Source organism: Furipterus horrens, unplaced genomic scaffold, assembly GCF_987537825.1.
Source record: "Furipterus horrens unplaced genomic scaffold, mFurHor1.1.pri manual_scaffold_10, whole genome shotgun sequence".
NCBI classification, from domain to species: Eukaryota; Metazoa; Chordata; class Mammalia; order Chiroptera; family Furipteridae; genus Furipterus; species Furipterus horrens.
In genome coordinates this window covers 1,562,193-1,589,274 of record NW_028327180.1, presented here as the reverse complement: position 1 = coordinate 1,589,274, position 27,082 = coordinate 1,562,193, and the positions used below count along the sequence as shown (strand labels likewise).

The following is a 27,082-nucleotide window of genomic DNA, read 5'->3' as shown; positions in this document are numbered from 1 at the left end:
TCTGTCAGCCTGAAGAATGTGGGCATAAGGTGCCCCACGCACCAGTCCCCAGCGGCAGGGACGGCACTCAGTCCCCAGGGTGTGTGGGTCCGTAAGGGCAGCTGATGCAGAGAGCGCTCCGGGACAAGGGGCCCACCTCGGCCCACTGCCCCTTTATAAGGCCTGTGAGCCAAGAATTATTTTATATCCTAAAGTGACCGAAAAGGACCAGGACAATTTCACGACATGTGAAAGCTGTACGAAGTCTCACGCTTCTGTGTGAGAGGGTCACGGGAACGGCACCTGGGCCTCCCCGCCCGGGCGGGGCCGAGCAGCCGGTAGGGACCCTGGGACCCACAAGCCTGCGCTGCTGGCTCTTTGCAGGGCCCGCCGGCTCCTGCAGGAGCCCTGCTTTTGGCTGCACTGTGGACGCATTGTACGACCAGGGACAGTCCCCGCGCCCTGCCCTTCCAATGGACTTGTGCTTCTCAGGAAGTGCACGGTCCCCGTGGGGGGAGAGGAAGCCAGTCCCCGGATACAAAGAAGAGTCCAACTGTACCAGCTTCAAGATCAGTTTATCCAAACAAACAAACAAACAAAAAAATACTTGAACCAGAGAAACTGATTTCACATGAAAGTAGAATACTTGAAAGACCAGTACAATATTTGAATATTATAACAATTGGCTGCATTATTTCAAAAGCTATCACAATAAGCTTGTAACCTGAAGAAAACACGTATAAAAATAAATAGGTACCCTAAAAATAAAAGTTTCATATGTGAATTATTAGTTACTAAATATGCACTCGAACTATATTTGGAGTGTTGGATGGACATAAGAACGGGCGGCGGCCGCTGTCCGTTAGCGCTCTGACTGAGTCGGGGTTCACTGGGCGGGCTGCGCTTTAGAAGGAGCCCAGACAGGACGTTCCTATGACGTCTGCAGCTTGACTGTGAGTTAAAAAGGCAAATTTATGACATTGCTGTTTAATACCAAAAATGAGTTTAACAATTTCAAATAATACGTTTCAACTGGTCATCTCGACCAAACAATAAACAACGACTAAACCCTAGAGTTTTTGAAAGTAGTAAAAATACTTGAAGGAAGCCCATCGTCTGGTATTTTACAGTGTTATAAAAGCAACATTTATATACACTGACATTTCAAGTATAATTTTACAAAGTTTACAATATTTACAAATGTTCCATACTAAAGTTATGTTTAAAAATAAGCTTTCTTAAAAGACAAAATTTAACTTAGTTGGTATTCAAGTATTTCTAAATTCAGAGAAAGCGATAATCACTTGTCGTTAGAAGAGGCTATTAAAACCTCGGTGAAAGGCCACTTGGGTCATTTTGGGAACTGGGTGAAGTTAGACTTTTATAAGCAATTACTTTCTACTGTATTTGTCTAGAAGTACTTTTAATCCCTTACATTTTGGAGTATTTTAACAATTTATGGAACTGGCCAAAATATGTTTAGTAATTGGTGGATAGAATTATCAAGTTACATCTGTAGACTTTATCCACTGACAAATGCAAGGTAAATTTTAATTCTGTAGTTCTTAATCCTCTGGAGTGGACAACATAAAATTAGTTTACCAGCTTAGTACAGAATAAAATGACAACGAAATAAGGCGACTGAGTGACTCTGCATCACACTAGTCAGGGCACCCTCACAGGAAGGTCCCTCGTTTTACTGACCTGACGCCGACTCCGCGGCAGCAGGGAGGGTGCAGTGACGCTTCGTTAGAACTAAGGCCTCTGAGTGAAAGGCAGGAGTTCCACCTGGACGCCCAGAAAGGTTTTCAGATTCAAGACCCAGAAAGGCCACAGGTCCGGCGGACCCCCTGCCAGCAGGTCAGGGGACACAGGAGACGCGAGGGGGTCACAGGGCACTCCCAGGAGGGCACCAGATCAGGTCCCGACGCTGGGCGGCGGTGCCCAGAGTAAACGCGACCAAAGTGAAAACCTTCCCCGTTTCGTGTAAAATTAGGAAGACGCGGCGCGGAAACTGACCGCGCTCACGGACCGCACTGCTCCCGGCTCGCCCGGCTGGGGGCGCGGGGGGCTCAGGGCGGCCTCGGCCTCGCCCGGTTCGGCAGGAGTTCCGGAGGCGCAGGCTCTAGGGGCAAACAGGTTTCTTCTGCTCGGACCTTGAGGACGGAATTCAACAACTTGATCGTCAATGCTCTCAGTCTCACGGGCGGGGGTTTTCTAAGACACTGGACGTCCCGGACGTCAGGAACCAGCGGGCGCGGGGTTCTCCCCACTCCCCACGAGGAAGTGCCTCTTCCCAAAGCAACTCCTGCTCCCACCACACACCCCGCCCCCCACCAGCCCTTCCCGGTCCTTCCTGGTCCCCTTTACCGACCTCCACGCCCGAGTCCCGGCCGCTTCAGTACTCGGGGCCCACTAACCAGAGCCAAGGGACGCGCCCACGTTTGCTCAGCGGCAGCAGGCGGCCAGTGCCTTGGCTCACCCCGATCGGGTTTCCCCATGTCCCAGGCACGCCAAGAGGAGTTGGGGGGTTTCTAAAATACCCAGTAAGTTCCTGGTCACGAAACACAAGTACAGAGAATGCTCGAGGATTCATGGCTGTAAAAGGTCGTGGCTTTCACTGCATTTCCCGCTGGCCTTGGTCAGTGGGCGCCGGTGCCGCCGAAGGGCCTCCGGGAGCGCGTGGCTGCGGTGTCCTCGTTCACTCGTCCCCTGCCGCGGTGCGCACAGGTCTCTGTCCTTGCAAGGGAGGGTGGGGCGGCTCAGTGCTGTCCTGGGACGCAGCACCCAGCCCTCCGCTGCCCGGAGCGGCTGCAGCCTCGGGGCAGAGGCCCACGCGCCCCGGGAAACACAGCCTGGGCCTCTGGTGGTACTTGAGTCTGTACGTGTCTGTCATGCAGCCGTCCACGGAGAAGTAGGTGGTCAGTGACACCGGCTCCGCTTCAGGCTGGCACAGCGTGGCACCCACGGGGGCCCTGGCAGGCGAGGTCCCTGGGAGTCCACTGTCCCTCGTGCATGTCCTCACCCCTGAGCCTGGCTCGGAGGCCACAGAAGAACGAGCCCTGGACGCCTCTGGGAGTCTGGTGGCATCTTCCTCCAATGGTGGTGCCCTGGGGACAGTGCGCTTTTTGGGGGGCAGAGGGGGCGGTGGGTTCTGGCAGAGAAGCTTTGGCATCGGAGCAGCGTCAGACCTGCAGGCAGCCCGGACCCCATGCTCCCTGGGGGCAGAGCCCTCTGGGGGACAGGCCTGGGACGCCGTGGGGGGCATGGTGAGGGGCGGGATGTCCTCTGTCAGCCCAGCCGCGGTCCTCCCGTGCGAGACAGCAGGATCACCGCCCGCTCTCTTTCCAGAAGCAGAACGGTCATCAGGGTGTAAGGGGAAGGCTGTCCCCTCAGTGTCCCCTGCGCCCCACCGCCCAGTGCCAGTGCCGTCGCCAGGGCCATCCAGCAGCTGCTCCTCGGGGCGGTGGGCGGGCTCGCGCCGCCGGGTCTGCGGGCTGGACCAAGGTGGTAACTTCCCGCTGGCGTCCCGCACCGGTGACCTGGAATATGGAAACAAACCAGGCTGCCACCTCCCAGGCAAGCATGTGTCTTCTCATTAGCCCCCCAATATACAGGTGGTGCGGTTTTGTAACCTAACAGAATGGAAGATAATGGAAACCATTAACATGTTACCCTCTCTGACTCTAAAATCTTTGTGACAGGACACGCCAATGCTTTTCAGAAACATCTGTCCCTACTAAAATCAAATCTCCAATAATTAGAAGTGTGATTAAAAAAATTAAACACAACCACCTAATTTCAAAACTCAGGAACGATGACATCCATTTCCTTGTAAGACCTGCAGCACCGACCGGGAAGCCGTGGCAGCGGGCGTCACCCCGGAGCCCTTCGGGCAGACCACCGAACCTAAGCCCGGCCGTGCAGAACGTCAGGAGAGCGCCCTGAGGGCGGGCACAAACGTGCGGCGGGTGCACCCTCTGACCTCCGGCCCCCCCATAGCGCGGGCACTGAGATGCGCACACCCGCCGCTCAGAGCAGGGATGTGTCCTCGCCTTTCTGGTAAATAAAGACTTCCTCCAACACATGCACCTGAGAAAAACGACCCTGCCATTTCCAAATGTCTGGTTACCTTTTCCCCAAAGGCTTTGTCGTCTGCAGGTGTGATTCCGGGCAGGACTCCTGAGGTTCCCAGCCTGCCTCCAGGTCCTTGGATTCTCTCCTGAGGCCTGAGGAGGGGCGGGGAAAGGGCAGAATCACTTAAGTTCTTCCCATCAACACACACACACACACACACACACACACACACATGCTTCAAGGCTCGGCTCAAAGTCAACCCTTCTCTGGCTCTTCATACAGAATGAGTGGCTGTTTCCCCACCCACTGGTGTCGGCGACGCCGGAACGACGCCATTCCCGCCAGGCCGCGGGCTGGGGCCCTGGGGACGGGGACCTGGCGGAGAGCCCGCGTCTGCGCAGGGCCGGCCGGGCCAGGCTGGGGTCACTGCCTCGTGGCCCCTTCCGATCCCAGCCGCCTCCCCGAGTGACGCGACGGCGCGGCGCTGAGGGCCCTGCCTCACAGGAAGGCTGCCCCCGAATGAGAGGGCGTGGGGGGGCCTCAGGGCAGGGGAGGCACCACCCCACCCCCACCAACCAGCTATCACTTCTTGACTGCGACTGGAGCCCCCAGTAGTTACTTACGTCATCTCTACTCCGAACACTGTTTTTACTCAGAAAGATGACAAACTTTGGTCATTTGGACTTGGTTACCTGGCAGAAATTTTCTTGAAAATTGGAGATGTGAGTGGATGACCTCAAGAATACGACGGGCCGTATTTATTGCCAATGATGGAATTCACGCTTTTAGATGAGATTTAGGATTGTGGGAACTTGCATGAGGCACCATGAGTCCCGCAGGGTCCCGACAGTTACAAAGGCGGCCTGTGCTAACATCCGCAGTGACACTGGCAGATGTGGCTTAAATAGCATACAGTGACAGCATCAACACCTGAGGGTGCATGGGGGCTATAAAGCAGGCCTAACTGAAGCCGGTCGTTATTTAAATGAATAAATATTTAAGATCTTAGGTGTGGCTGCTTACTACAGCAAATGTTGATAGAACTATAAAACAAAAGGTCTTTGCAGTCTTCAATATTTTTTAATAGTACAATGACATGAGGTTAGAAAGTCTGAAAGCCATTGTTCTCATTGATGAAAAAATAACTCTAAAATCTGCCATGGCTACTGTGTGAGACAGTCCCCCTCTGTGCCCAAGGACGGTGGGTGACCCAGCAACGCTGCACAGCGGGCAGGTGACAGCGGCCACGACAGCCCAGGCTTAACTCCAAAGCCAGAGCTCTGGGCACGTCAGCCCCTAAAATGCACCATTGCCGTCCAGCATTTCTGCCTGACGGAGCGAGGCCGGCGGGGTGACCGTCACGGCACACGACACACGTGGCTGTTCTGACGCTCACCGCGGATAACGGCACAAGCTTGTTTTCAGTTCACTGCCCGGCTCTTACAGCACTGCTGCGTTCTCCTGTGTCCCCTATTCTAGGGGACCCGCCCGTCACGGTCACGTGTCTCAGTTCCCGCTCATTCTCACACACACCAAGCTGGCGAACTGAGGGTTAAAGAAAATCCAATATACGAACGCAGAAGCCTTTCTTTTGAAACAACAAGAGGGAACTTAATCGTGGATACCCTTTTTATCCCCGAATTGATCTTCTGAGTGTATTTTTAAAAACTACCCCGTCACTCAAAATTCAAGTGGACTTCATAGTTGACCAAAACACCTAAATGTTACCCTTCCAAAAAATGTCTGTTTCCCTTGGACCAGGTTCTGCAGATCCAGCCCTGAAGCCCTTTCCGAGGAAGAGCCGTAGCGCGCACACAAGAACTGAGTGCCGTGGACGCGCTCTGCTCACACGGTACACGCGGACACTGCGCCTCGCAATGAAAACTGAGGACGGCGGAGTGAGGGGACCCCGCTGCTTCAGCGTGGACGCTGGCCCCCTCCGGCCGCGGGGAGTGCAGCCCGCACGGCGCGTGCCCTGTGTGCAGCGGTCCCCAGAGGCTGTCCCAGCCCCCAGCTCACAGGCGATCCCCAATGAACGTCTGCAGGGTGAAAAAGCCACGCGTGAAAGCAGACTCTCCTCCTCGTTTTAGCCACCCCACCTGTGTCTGCCCCGTCCCCACCCCAGGGACCCAGGACAGGCAAGCAGAAGCCGAGGCCAATCCCGCGCAGCCCCCCACCGCCCCTCCCAGGCCCCCCGAGCGCCGTTCCAACCCGGCCTGGAAGACAAGGGCCGCACCATTTACCCCCGAGGCTCCCCTGCCCGACAGCTGCTGTGCTGCCTGAGCTCCAGACTGAGCCCCGCTCTGGACAGTCACTTCATGATTTAAAAGATGGAATGTCAAAAAGAATCTCAATAATTTTTCAGTCTTTAAAGCCTGAAACTTTGAAAGTTTATATTACAGTTTTCCACTCACTCTGATTTAACTTCAGAATGTTTATCTTACTTTTTCGCTTATTCATTAATTTCAAGTTTAATATACTCACAAAAAGGAAAAAAGCTTAATTCTTAAAGAATTTTTTACTTTTGTTAAAGCATTCACCCAGCAGGCAGCAGGAGGCAGCAGTGGTTTTATAAATCATGTTTGAAATTTTAAAAACACTACGGCAGGCATTCAACCAAGTGGCTTGACTTCAGAATTCCAGCTAACTTAAAAATAGACATGTCATTCCTCTCTCTGCTGACACAGACATCCGTGCGCCCTCGCTGGGAAACCTGGCTGCCGGTTCTTTGCAGAACTAAAACAGGCCAATGTTAACGCCCGGCACAGAGAGACCTCAATGTCAAGGCAAGATGCGTTCATGAATAATAATGCTACTTTCGATTCTGTACAAAAATACCCGAAACCCCCGTCAGGAAGTGAGAGTACACACCTCCTCTGGAGGGCGGGAGAGGTGAGGAGCCACCTGCCGGCAGGGCCGCACAACCTGGCCGAGCTGTGTCCTGGGGGCTTTCAGAACAGGAGGCCCTGGTGACAAAGGGGACAGACAAGAGCAGGAACACCTGCGATCTGATTCAAAATAGTGAGTCACTTAAAGAAAATGTGAGCCCTCTAGAGAAACCATGGAGCTTCCACTGGATAAACACTTCTGGCTAAATTTACCACGCACAAAAAGGAGCGGATACTTTACAACGCTCTGAGGTAACTAAATTTGGGGGTGATACAAAATTTAAAAAGGAATCAGTGGCTTCTTTTCTCACTGGAATTATCATTTAAAGAAAGCACAAATCATGCTGTTTTGTTAGATTCAATTTCAATACTGAAAGTTGATGGTTTTGAAACACACTTAGATAAACATCCACGTGGCACTGGACCACAGCAGAGAACTCGTGTGCAGATACCCTGCTTCTTGGCAGCCTACGAAACGCAGAGAAAACGCATTTAGTGGGAACCAAGTCAACGGTTAAAGTACCTCTTTTGCTAGATACACTTTACAATGTATGTGTTTTAAATGAATACACTCTGCTGCAGGCGAAAGTCACAAGCCCTCTGCCGGGGGGCCTGCAAGCGGCCCCCCTGCCCGGGTGTCCTGTGACCTCAGTTTGCAAGAACTTGCAAGCGAGTCTTGCTGATGTCAGCGGCTGCACGCGGCTCCTGGTGGCTGGGTCGGGGAATCCAGGGAACAAAGGGGACTGAAGACCTAAGCCTCCTTCCCATAGTGATAATGTCGAATGGTGCAGACCCTTGGACCGTTACCCGCACACGACTCTTGGGGGCCGGTTTACAAGTCTCTAAGAACAAAGAAGCTTGAAAATTAGTGTCTCCTCTCTCCTAGCAACTGTATCGGATGTGGGACAGACCCTTGGACCTTTGTGATTTACCACTCTGCTCTGTAGCTCTATAGGTTAATGTTTATTCCTTTTAGTGGGAAGAATGTTTGTTACCATGTAAGCCTGTTTAGTTTAGTTTTACTTTTAAAAAAATTTTTTCTGCAACCCAATAAAAGGAACGGAGGGCCGTGAACAATTGCTGACGGCCTGAGCGAGCCACAGCCCTCCGTGCGTAGCTGGCCACGCATCCTGCCTGCTGGAATTATCTCTGCGTCTCTTTCCACAAATATTCACGCAACACCCTGCAGTTTTCAAAAAAAATCTTAGCGAAAATAACCAAAGTTAGGTCCGTCTACAAATTCTCCAATGAAGTTTTTCGCTTACGAACTCTAGGACTTAACGAGAGGACGGGCAGTCCACTTCACTTCCCCAAGCGGCGGCGTTTTGGTGGCAAACAGCTCAGGGAACTAACCGACCTTGGAGCGCCGAGGGGCTCCATCCCTCCTGCCCTTTCCGGGTCCGGGTCCCCCGCTACCATGGCCTGCGGCCGAGACAAGCCTGCAGGCTCCCAAGCCAAGGGCAGACGTTTCTGTCACCTGTGACCTGCAGATACTGCACCATACACACAAGTCGGCGTGCGACCCGCCGTTAGAGCAGAGAGAGCCGAGTGGAAGGCCAGCGAGCGCCCCACGGAACACGGGCCCACAGACGGAGGCCTGCGCCCCACCGCCGCCCCCATGCCTGTGCCTCTACCTCCTCGCTCCTCCTCACGCTCCCTCCAGGGACTGCGCCTCAGTCACATCCTGAAGCCTTTGTCCCCTCCTCACCCTGGTGGCACGAAAGCGGAACGGGGCTCTCAGGTCATTTCCTCCTCCAGGAGCTGGGCTGGGCCAATCCCGGCTGAGGCCCGGTGGACGCATGCTAAACCCCCTCCTTTACTTCTCTTGTCTTTACCCCCCGCTCCTGTGAAGACCTACTTTTCTAGACACGGCTGCCGAAGGGTCAGAAAAGCCCGAGACGAAAGCCGTACAAGAACAGCTGTGCGTCCTTCACGCAGACGCACCTGGGAGGGACATCGGACGCCGCCGCTGCTCGGGGCCAGTCGGAGGACGGTCCCGACACCACGGCCCTTCCCTGCCCCCCTCGTGCTTGTGCCCGGCGTCCTCTGCCGCGGCCCTCGCCGTCTCACTGACGCCACCTCCTCTGCCAGCACTCTCCTTCGGGACCCCCCACTTCCTGGCCCGTGGTGCCCCCGCAGCTACTGCTCAGCCCTTCCCCCCTGGCTCCTCCTCTCCGGCCCGGGGCCGCCTCTCACTCGGCAAACGCCGCGTGCCTTCCTTTGTCTGTGTTTGCCCCAAAGTCTCCAGTTTTCCTGAGCGACGTGCCTCACGTCTGTGGCATTCACGTCCCACGTGTGCTGATGATTCCTTAATACATGATCGTCCTGAGTTCCGGACATTCGTTCCTGACCGCCTGACAGACACGTGCCAGACCCGGGGAGGGGACACACACAGAGCAGGATCAGTGACAGGCGGTGCCCAGCGGGAACTACGGCGGGCTTGGACGGTTGTCGGATTGTAACTGGTCTCAGCAGCTGTGACTTATGTGGTGAGCAAAAGCGGCCTCCAGAAAAGCACCCTGAGATGCCGCTTCACACCCTCCAGACAGCGATTATGGAAAAGCCCCGAGAGGAGCGAGCGGGGGGCGGGGAGGGGGCCTGTGCCCCGCCCCGCAGGTGGGGCTGCAAACGGACGACGCAGCCGCTGGGACGGGTTCTCATGAAGTCCGCACGGAGGGACCCCAGGAGCCAGCAACTGCTCTCCTGGGTCTGTTCTCGAAAAAACTGAAGCAGGGATTCTCAGATATTTGTCCACCGAATCTCACAGTGGCCAAAGGGGGCAATGCCTGGTTGTCCAACAGGAGGCGATGGACGGGCGCAGTGCATTAACTCACACCACGGAGTATCAGTCAGCCCTGACAGGGAATGAAGCTGTGACCCCGGCTACACCGTGGATGACCTCTGAGGACAGTGTGCCAAGGGGAGCAAGCCTGTCACAGAAGCACCAACACTGTTCAGTCCCACTTCTCTGAGGTCCCTGGCATCACCGCGCTCAGACAGAAAGCACACGGTGCCCAGGGCTGGGGGAGGGACGTGGGAAGTCCGTGTCCCACAGGGACAGAGCTTCAGTCTGACGAGGTGACGGAGTCAGAGGACGGTGGTGACAGACGCACAGTGTGAATGTGCTCAATGTCTCTGAACTGTCACTGGAAAACGGTCGGTGCCAAACGTGTGATTCCACCTCCACAAAATTATCCTAAGTGGGCTCCCCGCCTGCGCACTCACTTAATGGGAACACTCAGGACGGCGCCCTCAGGGCCACACACTCTGGGCCCTCTCGTCGCGGTGGCCCGGGGTCGCGCTGCGCTCAGGAAGCCAGTCCTGAACGCGCAGTGATTGTTCAGGCTCACCGGCCTGTGCGGCTGGTCTCCGGCCAGCCCTTCGCTGCTTCCTGTAACACTTGCTTACCGGACTCAGATCAGATTTTCAAACAGGCGAGACATTTCATATGGGAAAGGAAGGTTATTTCCTTAATAGCAGTGTTTCCTTCTGATATTACACCCTTTGAGGAAAACAAAATAATTTATCACTTAACCACATTCTTAGTCTGCAGCCTGAACAATCAGCTCCACAAAAGCCATAGGGTGATAAAGACTAAAAGCAAACTTTAAAATTTGTTTTCACAGCAATTTTATTTTGAAAAATCACATCCCTTCTCTCCTCCGAATGTGAAAATTCCAACACTGGCTATGGCGGCGACCTCGGTGACCCGCCCTGCGCATGGCCCTGTGCTCCCTCTCCGCGGGTCTCCCGACAGCCCTCCAGAGCTCCGGACAGGCTCAGACACCCCATCCTTTGCTCTCGGCTGCCTTTCCTCACTAACCCGTCACCCGTAATAATGCCACGCCATTAATCGCTGTCACCGCACACCATGCACCAGGGCTCCTCCTTGTCCCTAGCCTCAGGGGCATGAGCGTGAGGGCTGCCAGGCACCTGCGAGCCCCCCCGCCTCATCCAGGCCTGGCCGAGAGACCTGCCTTGCCAATGACGTGAGAATGGCAGTGAGTGGCCAGCCCAGGCCGAAGTGTGGGGAACAGGCACCTGCAGGGCTCGCCCCCGCCCCCACCCATACAGCTGCGTCAGAGGCCCCTGTGCCGACGGAGCCCTGCCAGCCGGGCCTGTGTGCTGACCTCCCCTGGACACGCATCGCGGACAAGAGACAGGCTTGTGTCACAACACAAGGGATTTGGAGGTCACAGCGAATGCCCAGCCTAGTGACACCGTCCCCGCCCCTGTCCCTGAGCCAGCCACGCCCCTCGCCCCAAGGGCTCTAAGCACAGCTCGGGCAGCCCCACCCTGTCCCACGGAGCCTCCGGCACGGCCCCCTCTCGGCGTCTGACCCCCACTAGCGCCCCCTCCCTTTTACAGCCGCCACTGCAGCGCATTCAATAAACTTTACCTTCCGAGGAGGGGCTTCTGCTCTGCTGGGGGGCACAGTTCACACGCTCTAGACTTTGGCTGCTTGCCTTAATCTGGTCACTAAAAACAGAACAAAACACGCCAGGCGCATCAGTGCCATGAATTACTGTTTTTAAGAAAAGGAAATACCATCTGTTAAACAATTATGATACACCACTGATGTACATTATTTAATTTACAACTCAGCAACACTGAAAAGTAGTTATTGTCCTCATTTTACAACAGATTAGGGCATGAAAGTCCAATTACTTGGCCCAATAATTAAAATCCAAGCCTACCTGGCTACAGAGTCCTGATCTTTCCTGGACCCTAAGCTCGTCCTTTCCAAAGGGTGTTATGAATATGAAGTTACTCTGCCAGAGAAAAGCCTCCCCGGCCATTGTAATGCAACACAAGCAGCTGATTTTTGCAAATCTGGCTTTTTAATAAGGAAGGTGGTAAAACAGCAGCTAGTATTGAATCAAGATGTTTTAAGTGGATTTAAGGCAGAAACAGTAGCTAGCCTGGCCCAAGAGAGCAGCCACTTCCGAGGCTGAGGACACGCGTCAGGGGTCACGCGGAGAGGGGCCATGCGCCGCTCGGTGATGTAAGAGGTTCAGTTAACGGGGCGCAAACCCAGCTCCTCAGCTGCGTTCCTGCGCGTTGGCTAAAGGAACTGGGCTCTAACGGTATAAAACGGTATAAAACAGTATAGAAGTGACAGAAGCGGGTGACGGGATAAGCAGCATTAAGTAGGCTGAAGAATTAACCCAGCAGCTTAATGACTGAGAGGCAACCAATCTCAATCTGTGCTTTAAACCCCACAGCAGGCCCAACGGCGTCCGGTGTCCATGTGCTAATGTGTTTCTACACTTTCAAATGTCCTAGAAGTACACCGCTGTGGTTTCTGGAATCAGGAAATGACTATTAGAGACGTGAAACACCGAATAACCCGCACTGCCCCAGGCTTCATTACCCTGAGCTCAAGCTCCTCCTCCACCACTTAACTGACCCCAAACTTTGAAAACGACCTCAAATAACCCACGAGGGGCGGGCGGCGGGGCCGTGTTACCTGAAGGTCGCCCCGCAGGCCAGGCTGCTGGGCTCCGTGCGGGTCCCGCCGCCGTCGGCGCCCGGTGAGTCCGGGTGGGCGGAGCCGTTGCTGCCGTGGTCGCTGCTCTCGTACCCGGACTCCGCCCTCTGCGCCTGCCAAGCGTCGCCAGGCGGCCCGGCCTCCCCGAGCCCCTTCGCGCGCCCTGCGCCCCGCCCGCTGCGCCCCGGGGAGCCCCTGCGGGCCCCCTGCTGCTCCCGGCCGTCTTCGTATATGGTCGTCAAGCCCTTGGGCCGCGGGTCCTCGCCCGGCCCGCCGCGACCACGCTGCTCGCCGCCGCCCTTGGGTCTGTCGCCGGCGCCCGGCTGGGGCCTCGGGCCGAGCTGCCTCCTCTCACTGTCGCTGAAAACGCTGTCGACGTTCAGCGCTTCGCGCAGGGGCCTCCAGCCGCGGCTCCGGCCGCCGCCGTCCCGGGAGCTCCCGCTGCCAGCCGCGTCGTGCCCGGGGGCGCCCTCCGCCCGGGCCCTGCCGGCCGCCCTCGGTCCTGCGGCCGGAGCCTGGGGCTGGGCGGCGGCGCGCCGCTGCGGGGCGCGCGGGTCCGGGCCGCTCTGCCCCGCCGCCCGGCCGTGGGGCGGGTGCGGACTGTCCTGCCGCCTGGAGCCGTCGGGGGCGGGAGGCGACCCGGCCTTGGGCTGCGGGAGGTCTTCCCCGAGCGCACCTTTAGAAACAAGAAGGCAGGAGAGAGACGCGTGAACGCTCCACAGGGCCGTCTCGGGGAGAAGCGAGCGGCGGCCGGAGCCGACAGGGACGGTGGGGACCCCAGGCTCCTCCGCGCTACCGGCTGAAGCGGGCGCGCCAGTCCTGCGCTGCTGAGAGGCCCCTATAGAGCAGACGGCTCTCTCCTGAGGTTAAACACGGTCTCAAGCAGATCATAAGATGGTTAAAAAAAAAACAACCGTACTCCATCACACGCATTAATTAGTCATCAAATAGAAATACTTCCTGCCTCTTACACTGGCAGAATTTCAAAAGCTGGCTAAAGCCGACCGCCGTCGCGAGCGCGAGGACAGACACCCAGTCGCCCGCGCGGCGGTGTGGACGTGTCTGGGCCGCAGCGCCCAAGTTCAGGACGGCCCCGCCCCGCCCCGCCGTTCTCCGGGGAGTTCTAGGCGGTGGCTGCACACGCAGCCCCCCAGGGAAGGCGGCACTGCGGCGTCGGCACTCCGGGGTGCGCGCTGGGATGTCCGAGGGGACGGCTCACAGGGAGCCCCCCGCGGCCGCTCGGCAGGGCACCCAGGCCCCGGGAAACGGAGCTGCCCGGTAGCTGCGTGCACCACAGGCGTGAGCCGCCGTTAATTTTAATTAAAAATTAAATAGTCACTTTTATTAATTTAACGTTTAACTGAAAGTTAAAACAGCAAAACAAAGACAAGTATTCCAGGATAGCATTAAATAAGAAGAAAGAAAAATTTATAGATTTAATAGGTATATTGGAGAAATCGTATTAAACTATATAATATATAAACAAATCCATATAATAAATATATTTAAAGTTATGTTAAATTAAATTGAATTGAAGTTATAAAACTCAGTTTTCAAGTAGGACTTCAGCAGCCCCTTCCCGCATGAAGGCGCCCCAGCTCACCTCGGGGCCGACCCCAGGCTCTTCCCTGGGAGGACAGCAGGCCCTTCTGCTCCAGCGCCTTCAGAGCACACTCCCGGGAGAGGTCCTTTATTCTCTCCCTTTGGTCACTGTCACTCAGCTTGGCTGCAAAAGGAAAGCCGTTCTTAGAGTTACAAGGCCGGTCATTTTCCTGAGTGCTCAATAAAAATACAAACTAAGCTGCAGAAAGTATCTAAGATGCTATATATTAAAAACAAAATACACATTATAGTACCCAATAAACTCATTTTGGGGTTTAACTAAGAAAGTGTGATGTGTCCTGACACTGGGGAGGCACCTCGTCACCTGTGACGCTGCCTGTGACACGTCCAATGCGCGTGTGAAGCGGAAACGACACCTTCTGCTGACACACCAGGGGCCGAAGGGGAGCCACTTGCGTCCCCCACGCACTCTGTCTCGGAGGTGCACACAGTTCCTCTCAGCTCTGGATCAGGAAACACAAGTTTCCCGTAACTTCTAAGGTGGATCAGAGACCCAAGTCGTCTGGTTCCAAAGTTTCTGGGCTTAACACTAGGTATCTTTAGAAAAACAGATAATGGCTTAATCTAGCGATTTCCAACCGGTGCACTGCAAGAATGGTTAAAACATGCAGCGCCCGACTCCTCAGGGGCACTGACCTCCCTTCCCTGAGGCTGTCGGGTAAAACATGACAGCAGCCAACACAGCATGAGCCGCCTGGTGGGAACGCCCTTCTTGAACATGAATGCATGTCATAAAAGACTTGCGTCTTATTGGTCACGTTGCATAATAAGGCTGCGTCTGACTGGTTAGTTCTTGGTACCAGAAATCCTTATATTCAAGTATGTGCACCTCATTTTTTAAAAACTCAATTTGGAGCAAAAGGGTAGGTATAGTATCCCCTCACTTATGGCAGGTATTGTATGCCAGACGCCCCCGCGAAGTAGGAACCTTACATGTATTCTACACTCTTAAACCTACGTCACTTTAACGACATACGTACACAGTACTGCAACATCCCGTGATAGAGAAAATCCGCGATAATTAAATATATTTTTAAAACCCCCCAATACAGTGAGGCCACGATAAGTGAACCATAATATAGAGAGGGACTACTGTAATTACTACTATTATTATCTATTTGTGAATCTTGTCAGACTGGCAAGAAATACAACATTCTTCGGCGTGACGCAGGATTTAGTAACTATTAGTTTGTGTGCCATGAGATGAAACAGGATGGGGAGGCACAGTTCCATTAAGAATTTTAAGAAGCATCCGTTGCACTTCTTTGTGATAACTGTTAATTCTGAATCTTACTACCCTTGACACATGACTTCAAGAATATATTTTAAAAGTTGCTTAAAAGTCATCCTGAACACCCAGCCCCGCGGAGTTCCGTGCACCTGCAGGTCGTCACTGCAGCCCGCACGGGGACGCCTTGCCTGGGGCTGTCACAGCACTGGCAGAGGACGGTAGCTGTGGGGTGACAGGACCGGGGGAGCTGAACAAGAACGAGGCCGCGAGGGAGCTGCAGCAGCATCTGAGCCGCTCCTGCCGCCACTGACGGGAACCTCAACGTCGGCACAGCCGCCACGTCAGCGACTCCCCTGCCCCTCTGCCCGGTGACACGGCCACCCAGGAGGGGCCACGGTGTACAGGTCACAGTCCCGCTGGCCGCCAGCCTGCGAGGCTCGGAGTCCGTGGCGCGTCTAAACCCGAGGCCAGTCGAACTGTCCCCGGAACGCCAGGGTCTCAGAGGCGTGAGTGAAACGACAGAGCCCGGCTCTCTGCTTGTCTTGCCCTTCGTGGCCCCTGCCAGGCCTCAGGCCCAGGACGTGACGCGAGGGCAGGCCCGGCCCCACGGGGACAATGCGAGGACGGCCGTTTAAACACGCACCTGCTCCTCTGCCGCCACTCGCCTGCACGTGGCTCCGACCAAATGATGAGATGTTGTCTGCTTGAAATTTCTGGTGTTCTCTCTGTTTGGCCTGGTCAGCAAATCCGTTCGCTTTTACGTGGTCTGATTTATAAGTGGAGGGCTGTTCACATCCTTAGAAAGACAAACAAATGCATCGTCCCTTTCCTTCTCCCACAGAAGACGTGTGAATCACCTTCTCAGATATTGTTAATGCTGTAGACAACATCACTTAGCAACTGAGCGGACCGGCACCCCGCGAGCGTTTCTGGGCTTTGCCGTGCACCCCGGAGCGGGCTGGCTGCGGTGGGCGTTCCCCGCGCCCGGCCCGCTCCACAGCTCAGTGCTCACCGCTGGGAAGCTGCCAGCCCGGCGGGGTCCCTCCCTCTGTGCTTGTGGCCACGGCGTGGGAAGCTCCTGAGGCCACCGATGAGCCAAGATTATAAAGATTAACTCAAGTGTTAGAATTTTCCTGAACTCCATCTTAAAACTAAATATTGACATTATTCTCAACACTCATTTTATATTCCATATATTAATATTCCTTGTGTGATTGTGATGATAGAGAAACACTAAACTGAAAAAAAAGGAAAGAATTACCCATACTTCCTGCGACGGGCTTGCTCTGGGACCAGCCGACGACCTGCCGGAGAGCGTCGTCGGTGGACACGGCCGTGCCGTCCGGGTTTGCATAGAACAGAAGCAGGGGCTGGAAGTGGCATCGGATGCACTTGGCGACCACGTCCTTCCACCGCGTGCCGACCTTTACAGAACCCCAGGGAACAAAACCACGCCTGTAATCAGCGTGTTCCAGGAAGAGGCAGAGACTGACTGAATCTGCATATCAACCATTTTTTAAATCACTCAGATGCTAGCAGTTCCACTGCTCATTGTATTATTATATGATTAACTATTTTATTTAATAACTAGTCTAAATTTGAAAAACCTTTAAACGTTAACATTTTTAAAAAATGGTGGGCACAGTTATATACTCTCTGTATCAAGACTTAGATTAGCAAGGTTTAGAAAGCTTTTCACAAACATGGTTGACTGACTTTTGACAAAGATTTTAAGACAATTAATGGATGGGAAAATATAAACATTGATTCAACAAATGACGTCATAGCAGAGCGATGGAAAAGAAGAGCGACCCAACTGCGTGTGAACCCGAGAAATAACTCAGAAGGAGCCGTGCAAAACCTCGAGCTCCGCGAAGGGAGCAAGAAGGGAACCCAACACCCTCGGGAAGGCAGACATTTCTGACATAGGACGCAAACAAACCAAAGAAAAAAGATAAAACGGGGTTCACCGAAGTGAACGAAAGCCTTCTTGCTCCATGGAAAACACCACCACAGAAGTGGAAAACCAGCCACACACATCTGTCTAACAAAGGCGGGTGGGCAGGACCCAGAATTGCTACAGCGCCTTGAGAAGATCATCCAATCTTAAAAATGGGCAGAACATGTGAACAGGCTTCACCAAAAGGATGTAAGGATGGCCAATAAGCACAGGAAACGCGGCCCCAGACATTATTCATAAGGGGGGAGCCAGGTAAACCCCAATGAGACGATTTAAACTATAAACCACGTGGCTGCAGAGTACGACAGCGACCACGTAGCTGCACACGGATTCCGGATGCCCCTTCTTCACAAACAGCTATAACAGAGCCCCAAGGACTCTGAGCAAAGAGCTGACTTTAGAACGGACTGTAAATACCAGAACTGTTTCACTGGCTTCACTGGGTGTAATTTGCATGAAATAAAACGGCCCAGGTCCCTGTGCGGGTCAAATGCATGCAGCCCTGCGGCCCTCCCACGAGCACACCCCCCCTTTGCGGCCCCGGCAGCCAGGCGTCCCCCCTCCGTCACTAGCACTGCCCTTCACTAGGACGTCACGTAAGCAGAACCAGTGTTCGGTGTTCCTGCCTCACTTCTTCCATTAGCGTCTTCTGAGACGTTCCACACGGGCCCGTTCCTGTGTCGGGGGGCAGAGCACCCCACCGCACGGCTGGACCGCAACTGGGTGTCCACTCCCCATGGGCCGGCATGCGCATCGTCGCCAGCTGGGTTACCGGGAACAAAACTGCCGTGAGCGCTCACGTGTAAGGGGTGTGTGGACATACGTGTCCCCTGGGGTACAGCTGCTAGGCTGTGTGGGAAGCACCTGTTCACGTCAGAAGAAGCCGACGCTCTTTTCCAAAGTGACGGCTCAGCGTCACATTGGCATAGGCCTGAGCCGGGGTCTGGCCACGCTGTCCCCGCGCAGCGCGTGGCGAGGCCGGTCTCTTGGATTTCAGCGCGCCTGATGGTGAGTCCCGAAGCCCAGTGTGCCAGGGAGGCGTGTTTCTTCTGTGCGCAGTCTGCTATCACCCCAAGGGCCACTCATTGGTCTTTGGGGAACTGTCCCAGTCTCTGGGCCGCTCTTGTATTGGTTTGTCTTTTTCCTACTGAGTTACAAGAGTTCTTTATCTGCCCTGGATACACTTGACAAATCTCTTCTCCCAGACTGTGACATGCCTTACCCCTCCTTACATATCACACTGAAGAGCGAAAGTCTCGGTGCAGTCCCATTCATCAGTTATTTCTACGGTCCATGCTCACTGTTACTAATAAGTCTCTGTTTAAACAGTAGTTTTAACATTCTTGTCTGGTACTTCCATCCGCTGCTATCACTTTTTTGTCTTTTTTGAATAATTAAATATCAGAGCTGGCCTGGAACTGCCCGTGCAGGTCACCTGACTGGTCCAGAGCATCTTCAGGGACAATTCAGCCCCTCTGTGGGGAGACAGCCTATGTCTCACAGCGTCTCTCGCTCCTGCTGGGGGGATGCAGACCCCCCCGGCCCTGGGTGAGCTCTGGGAATCGCCTGACCTCCTGCCTGACGGGGGTTGGTCCTCACGCTGCCAGGTTCGCCTGCACACAGCAGGTCACCATTCCGCAAAGATGAAAGGGGACCTGCTGTCAGCTCCACAGCTTCCGCCGTGTGTGACTTCCTTTCTGGTCATCTGTCCAGCAAATTCAGCATCTTGGCCCTACTGAACTCCACTTTTGGGTTCCTTCATTCATTTTATATAATTACATATTTATTTCATCATTATTTCACTATTATATTAACGCCATTTATTCCTAAAATGTAAAAGTCACAATAGCTATTCCCACTTACCTCCTTCACATTTGCGTCATCAAAGAACACCCACTTGGAACTCTTGGTGTGAAAGGCGAAGGCGCAGTAGTGGCGGCTGGTGTAACAGATCACGCCCACGAGGTGCAGCTCGCTGTGTCTGGCATTTTCATCAGTAACCCTGTAAAAAAGCTGTTTAAAAAATTAATAATGTCCATTTAATACAGTATTTTTAATGAATTAACAAGAATTTGATGGCATGTGTTTGATTCTCCACAAAAAAGTACTGCCTGTGCGCACTGCCCTAATCCAGCACCTGCACTGGGAACAGAATTACTACTTCCCGTTGCCCACGAGAAACGTAAGTGAACTCACTCCATTTAGTTCAGTAATACGGTGTCTCCAATGACACAGAACTGACATGTTACATACATACACTCAAACTGTGAGGTCAATCACACATTTTCTGATAATTCTTGACTGAATCATGTATTTGAACCACATTAAACATATCACCTAAAGGATAATTCTCTAATTCTCTAGAAGTTTAATAAACCAACCCAAGATGCGTTCACTAAGATGGTAATGAGAAGAGGTCAGCGCTGCAGAAGGACTCCTAACCCCCCACCTTTCCGGGCGGTAACTCTAGAGCCACAGGAGATGCAGCACAACCAGTTTAAAACCGAGCCATCCCCAGTCTCGGCAAGACCGGCTCCCAGTCCGGCTGACTGGGTTAGCTTTATCAGTTACATCTGAACATCACTTCCTCCAGAGAGAAAACTTAGTCCTGAGGAACCGAGTGTAATGCAATAGGGGCAGGTGTGTCTGAGAAGTTTCAAAACAGGAGGAAGAACACGGAAAGAGCGGCGGTACCCCGGGGAGATAAAGCTGTGTCGCCAGGTTCCGGACGACGTCGTCCGTCAGGTCCGAGTGCTCCGAGTCCCAGACCAAACCGATTGTAACAATCTCGGGACAATTCATTAAAACGCGGCGGATTTTTATTTTTTGGCCACAGTTACTCTAAAGAAAAACACAAAAGGCAAGCTTTAAAATTACTGAAACAGACACACCACAGGCAGTGCCTTACACAGTTCGTCATATGCAGTAACAGCCTGACCATATGTTGGAAATTTATTTCTTTAGCATATTAAAATAAACTTCTAACAAACAATTTCTCCTAGTTATTGATTCAACAGGAAGTTTACTTTAAATCAAAGTGCTTTGCTTTGTTATTTTTGTAAATCTGTTAAAACAAGAATTCTGCCTGCAACAAGTACAAATAGGACCCTTGAAATTATTAGTAATATTGCATCAGAAAAGAATACCACTTTTAAAGTGTAAAGAAAAAAGAAATTAATTATGTCTTTAGTCAAATGATAAAATTTCAGAATTTTAAAACGTTAACCCGTGTTGCCTTAAACCCTTCAGGGTTCAGAGCCTTTGCAGACAGTGCGGAGACACAAGCTCTCGCGGCCCGGCGACCTAACATGACAGCGCCGAGGCAGGCTCCTGCCCTCCCCCGCAGGTGACTGACGCGCACAGCAGGGACTCACCGGGCACCGGTGGAGGTCGCCGGCCGTGCTGGCCGCCTGCAGCACCTCGGCAAACGTCTCGGGCCGGCCGCGCTCCTGCCGCCCCAGCGTCCGCTCCACCTCGTTGCTGCAAAGGAGAAGCGGTCCCAGATCTGGCCCGGAACTCAGAGACGGCCCGACCACTTAGCACAGGAAATACTACACTGTCGACATATGCAGGATCCCCGTTTACCATCTTAAGAACATGATTCCGTGTGAAAATTAACCATGACTTTCCATCAAATGAAAAGCCATGAAATTTGGCAGGTGTATGATAAAAAACCAAGTCGAGAATAGAATAAAATAACAAAAATTATACCACTGTTTGGAACTACATAAGCAAGATACTCTGTCTAAAGGTCTTTGTAAGTCAAATGATTCATTTACATTGTTACTTAAATTGTTACACAAATTACTAGGGGACGTGCTATAAACCTGGGCCCAACGAGAACGCACTGTAGGAAAGGCTCCCCCAGGCCCAAGGCCCCCAGAAACACAGTTACCCCTTTCAGCTAAGGGCAGGGCCCTCGCCGCTGAGCACGCGCCCCTCAGGGCTGCGGACCATCTGCTCAGAGCCTGCAGGGAGCCTGGGCCTCACTTTACCCAACGCCCCTGGAGGCAGCTTTTACGCATCACGCGTGAAGTACCTTCTTACTTTGTCTACCTGCCTACCTGACTGAGGGGGGTGAGGGAGAAGGAGAGGGAGCAGAGCGCCGACATGAGAGAGAACACCCACCTGCCTGCCTGTCGTATGTGCCCCAACGGGGGACCAAACCCACAACCCAGGCCTGTGTCCTGACCAGAGGTCAAACCGGTGACTTTTCGGTTTGCGGGATGACCCTCAACCAATGGAGCCACACCCGTCAGGGTGGTATTCGTTATCTTTAATGAATTAAATATTTAAACATTTCCAACAAGAAATGGAACGCAAACTGCAATGCCCCGACTTTCCATTCCGGATGCCCGGATCCACGTCCTGTCAGCGCCCTAGAGCTGGACACGCTAAGCTCAGAGGCGCAAACAGCACGCGACGTGCTCCTGGAGCACTTCACCAGCGCTCAACAACGTGCTGAGGCCCCCGGATCCGTCCGGCCCGGCTGTCAGAGCCGCGCACACCCAGGCAGGTGCTGCACTTGAAATGGAACCAGACCTGGGTTTCACGGTAATGGCTTTGGGCACCAGATCAACCTGAGTAAGCCGACTTCTTCCTCAATGAAAGAGGGTTCTTCCCAAGACTACAGACCGTTTACGTAAAGCCTGAGACACAGGAAGCGTTCAGTAACTGACACTCAACACCTGCAAGTGTAAACAGATATGAATGCTGACTGACACGCTGTGCACGTCACTAAGTGCTGGGCGGACACCAGCACCAATAAGCACGGGAGAAACGCCCGGCGGGCTGAGGGGTGTCGCTGGGCCTCCGGGAGGGGCGACGGGCGGGGTCTTACCACAGGGCCGTCGTGGAGATGTAGCGCACGAACTCTGTGAAGGGCAGGGGGTCCGAGGAGGCGCCGCAGCTACAGCACACGCGCTGCGGTAAAGACGGGCGCTTATTTACCAACCGTGTGCGGGCGCGCAGGGCCTCGGGGAGGGGCGCACCCTCACCTGCTCGTACAGGGTCATGGCGAACTTCTGGTGGCTGACGCAGCACTTCGAGGTGCACATGTCTGCGTCCCGGCCGGGCACAATGTGGGAGTGGATCCGCTCCAGGATGGTTTCCTGGTGAGAAAGCCGGACGACGGGCGGGCTGTGAGTGCGGCCCAGGGCGCTCCCGGATACACTCCGGGGCGTTACAGACCCAAAGGCCTGTTAAGGCAGGGGTTCTCCACCTTCCTCACGCCGCGACCCCTTAATATAGCTCCTCAGGTTGTGGGGACCCCCGACCACAAAATTATTTTTGTTGCTACTTCCTAACTGTAATTGTGCTACTGTTATGAATCGTCATGTAAATATCTGATATGCAGGATGTATTTTCATTGTTACAAATTGATCATAATTAAAGCATAATGATGAATCACAAAAACGATATGTAATTATATATGTTTTCCGATGGTCTTAGGCGACCCCTGTGAAAGGGTCCTTCGACTCCTAAGGGGGTCGCGACCCACAGGTTGAGAACCGCTGTTTTAAGGTCTCCCAAAGTCTTAGATCTAGGAGCGCCCAGACATCGTCAGCTTTCCTACTTAATCAGCACTTCGAGTCGTATTCAACTGGTCACTGTTGGCGGTGTTAGCTTTTAAGAAGTTAACAAAAGAAACATTATAATGTAAAGTATGGTTTTAATAAAATTTTTAAATTCTTCTAAAAATCAACTCCTGGTGGCTGACATCTGGAACTTAATACTAGAAAATGCAGTTCCCTATGTCTCCAGCATCTCAGGATGATAAAGGCAGTTAACTGAAACAGAAGGAACCCTCCTTGGGTCACGTGGCTCGTGGGCATCGCCGGCACCAGACGCAGGACTGAGGGGGTCTCGGTCGCGTCTGCAGCGCCGGAGCGCTCCCCAGGGGCAGAAGGCTGTGGGTGGGGGAGGCCGCTCTGCTCGCAGTCCCAGCCCGTGCGCCCCGGCCGAGCGGCGGGATCAGAGAGCGGGGGGACCAGAGAGCGGCGGGATCAGAGAGCGGGCCGTCTCAGTCCCGCCCGCGCCCTAGGACCGCACTGTGGAGGTGTGCACGTCGGGCCCCAGGGGCGGGGCGCCCCCGTCAGTGACCGTACTTAACTGAACAAACCCTTTCGCCGCAGTAGGCGCTGTGAGAACGTCCTAGGGGCCGGGCGCGCAATAAACTAGGACCGGCAGGAGGCCCGGGCACGGAGGCTGCCCCCTGCGCCGGGCGCGTCCGGGTCCCCACACCACGCCGACCCCCGCAGACGCGTCCTTACGAAGCACTCGGCAGCGTCGTCCATGAGGCCCAGCTGGAACCGCTGCTCGTCCCGGAAGCTCTCCGCCAGGGCGCGCCGCACGTTGTCCGACGGCAGGGCCTTCTCCCGGCTGTGCTGGAACTGCGCGAACATCATCTGCGAATCCAGAGGCACATCCCTGCGGTCAGTGCCCGCAACTGCAGGACAGTGTGTCATTTCCCTGCGACACGGGACACGAAATGCTACGCTGGGAATGACACCAAATGGCCGCCGACAAGAAGCCCTGCGTCTCTCCCTCGGGTAGCAGGCACCAGGACTAAGTGCTGGGCCCCTCCTCCAGAGCCTTCCCAGTGGGTGGCCCGAGGTGGGGCCCCTTTTACACTGTCCCCAGCCGAGCCTGACGCAGGCCTCAGGAAGTTTTAAGATAAACTGCTTTGACTGTAAAAAGGCACTACAGGAATTAAAATCAGGTTACCCAAAAATAAACAACATCTAATCACAGGAAAATTAGTAGGAACTCAGTAGTCTTAAATGTGTTGATAAAATCTCAACTCGATGATGTAAACAAGTTACTAACAAATACTGGACTCCCTGCCTCTTCCGCTTTCCTGTCTCTTCTCTTTGTTCCCATCCCAGCAGCCAGGAGACGGTCCCAACAGCCAGCCTAGTTCAAACAGACGACCTCACTGCTCCACTGAGGACGACCCCCACCTCCCCTGTCACCCCAGAAAAGGCCAAGGTGCTCGCAAAGATCCAAAGCCCCATGGCCTGGGCTCTGGTTCCAGTTCTCACTCCTCGTCACAAAGCACCCACACTAGTTACTAAAAATGAGCACAGATCTGCCCGTGGGTGAGGAGATCTGAGTTGCCCCCCCACCCCACCCCAAGCGGTCACTGCGGACAGTGTGCGTGCTGGGATCTGGGCTCCTCCAAAGGCCGCCCAGGAACGTCCTGCCGCTGCCGGTCTGCCGCTGGCCGGGGCCTCGGTGCCAGCCTGGCCTCCTGTCCCGATGGCAGCCACTGCCGGGGGTGACCGCACAGCAGACGGAGCCAGGTGGGGGCTTCAGCGCCTTTTCTAGGGAGCGCCCCTCACGTGTGCAGCATTACTGCGGCCACCCCATGTTGGATGGAAACGAGTCGGGAAGGCCAGCTAAACTCGGGGACCTGGACTCCCCCGTTCATGGGAAGAGCGCAGACTCTGCAGATGCGTTCTACCAACCAGGACGCTCCTCACCTGCGCTCCGCACACAAAGCAGCTCAACCGGGTTTCCTAGACAGCATGACCCACACGCCCACCTCGGGGCCTCTGCCCGCCCGAGCAGTCTGTGCACGCGGTCCCCTGTCCCAGTCACACCGTAAGTGCCTCTCTCAGTGAGGCGTTCCTGCTGCTCAGCGCCATTCCCCTTCCCTGGTGTGTTTCTCATTTGCAATTATCACCATCTAATATATTTTCTGTTTTGCTCATTTTCTCCGCCCCCCCCCCCAGGAGAATATGAGCTCCATGAAAGCAGGTTTTTATCCATTTTGTTCACTGCTGTGTCCTTAGTAACCAGAATTCAGTAGCAGCTCAGAAAACATTTGTTAGAATAATTTCAAAATAATGTAAAAGGTAATACTTGTAACAGTTTTATACCATCTAGAACATTACCTTAGCTGTCCTTATATAAAAGTGAAGACGCAACCATAAGGCTGAATAAGCCATACACTAAGAATGCATCTTCAAAACTATAAGCTGCTTGGCAATGAACTTCCATTACGAATAAGGTAATCAGACGTGCCGAATAAACGAAACGTACTACGAAGCAGAACGGAGCCCCTGGAGAAGCAAGAGCAGCTCCTCAGAACCACTGCGAGGTTACCTTCAGTGCGCAGAACACGCACGCCTCCCCCTGGCAGACGTGGCCGCTCAGCACCCGCAGGCTCCGCCGGAAGATGTCCAGGTGCCACAGGACCTAGACAGCGAGGGGCGGGGAAGCACAGGCGGTGAGGCTCTTCTCACGGGGACGAAGGGGACGGGGGCGTCTCTCAAACTGCAGAAGCTCCGGTTCCCCCCGGGGACGTAATTGGACTTGCAGAGCCCAAGAAGCCACCGCAGGCGAGGAGAAAGGGAATAATGAGACCAAAACCCACATTCTCATGTCAACCCGAAGAGCTTGCTTCTTTTTATGCTACTTATGGGGAGTCTACTGGTGTTTTCTTTTTTGTTTTTTTTTTAAGTATGTGTGTTGGGGGAGGATAGATTGGCTGTTTCAAAAAATATTATTTTATATTATATATTTTACAAACATGTTCTTAATTTACTAACCATTATAAATCAAAAGATATTTTTATATCATGGTTACATATGATTCTGTTGGGAAAAAAAATTCCATTTGCTATAATAACCAAAATGCCTGGCCAAAATATTTTTGCCACCACTAAAAGTGACAATAAAAACCCCTTCCGGCCCACAATAACTTTACCCTTCACTTGTAAGGCGAGGCCGCGCCAGACCTAGAGGCCCCGCAAAGCCCCCGCCCAGAGGGCCCGCCGCACCTGCACGGCGCTGTTGAGGAAGCAGCTGTTCTGGCCGGGCCCGTTCAGCAGCCCCTTGGTGGGCGCCAGGGACAGCACGCTGCCCGGCTGGTACGCGCGGCCCAGGCTGCCGCCCGGCCTCCGCAGGAACCGCACCCAGGCCATGGCCGCGGCCGCGCTCGCCCAAGCGCTCACGCCTCCGCCCGGGCGCCGCGCCCTGTCCTCTGTGGGGCGCTGCCGTGCACTGGGGCGGGGGGCACCCCCCAGTCCATCGCGTCCTGGGGCTGTCAGTGCTGAGGCCTGCGTCGGGGGAGAGCAGGGGTCAGGCACGTGCAGGTCGGGAAACCGAGAAGGAGGGCTGCCTGAAACACGGCCTTGCAGGTTTTCATGTGTTAAATCTTAGACGAGGTTTGTGCTGCCTGAGATGAAAAAGGTTTTTTTCAAACTGCTCAAAGGAATGTCGATGAATAAACGATTTTCTTCAAAGCACAGGCCATTCGTCTGCGGGGCATTTGGCCCAGTTCCTCGGTCCTTGCTTTCCTCACCGGCCTTTAAGAAGAAAGAAGGCTCTCTCTTCCTCCGGCCAAGTGATCAAAGGCGGCTCCATATTTCATACCCACGTGACCTCCAAGCAACTACAACAAAGAAAAACATGTTTAAATAAAGGTAAAGGCTAACGGGGAAAACCCCTCCTTTACTATTTGAACACAAATATTGAATATTTATTTAAAATGCTGACTATGTAATCATAAAAGGATCAGAACTAATGCTCTAAGTAATGAAAATGAAAACATGTTTTTATCAATAACAAATCCTTAAAAATCAATGTGACCCCAAACACCACAGAGAGCGAACTGACGGTCACCTGCGAGCGGGCGCGTGACAAGGTGACGGGACTAAGAGGGGCAAACCCCCAGTCATAAAGCGAGTGACCAGGAAGTGGCAGCGCGAGGACTCTAATCGGTAACAGAGCAACGACATCACGATGGCACCGTGGCAACGCGGGAACTGCTGAGGCTGGTCACGCACCTAAGCTCTGCGAACAGTGCGGCTTCCCCTCGTCACCTGC

The 27,082-nt window shown here is 53.9% G+C and overlaps 1 protein-coding gene across 1 annotated transcript; it reads right to left on the bottom strand.

Annotated features, from left to right (window-relative positions):
- Positions 1–2,042: 2,042 nt before the first annotated feature.
- USP53 (ubiquitin specific peptidase 53) lies at positions 2,043–26,241 on the bottom strand. Its single transcript, XM_090289007.1, has 16 exons — positions 26,035–26,241; positions 25,359–25,451; positions 23,522–23,656; positions 22,247–22,360; positions 22,090–22,172; positions 20,624–20,729; positions 19,944–20,090; positions 19,113–19,262; positions 16,551–16,713; positions 15,933–16,085; positions 14,039–14,161; positions 12,415–13,111; positions 11,344–11,423; positions 4,364–4,549; positions 4,112–4,238; positions 2,043–3,521 (listed from the first exon to the last, which is right to left on the bottom strand). Exons 1-16 carry the CDS (start codon positions 26,176–26,178, stop codon positions 2,681–2,683), a joined length of 3,342 nt encoding a protein of 1,113 aa, XP_090145133.1. The 5' UTR covers positions 26,179–26,241; the 3' UTR covers positions 2,043–2,680.
- Between the last annotated feature and the right edge of the window lie 841 nt (positions 26,242–27,082).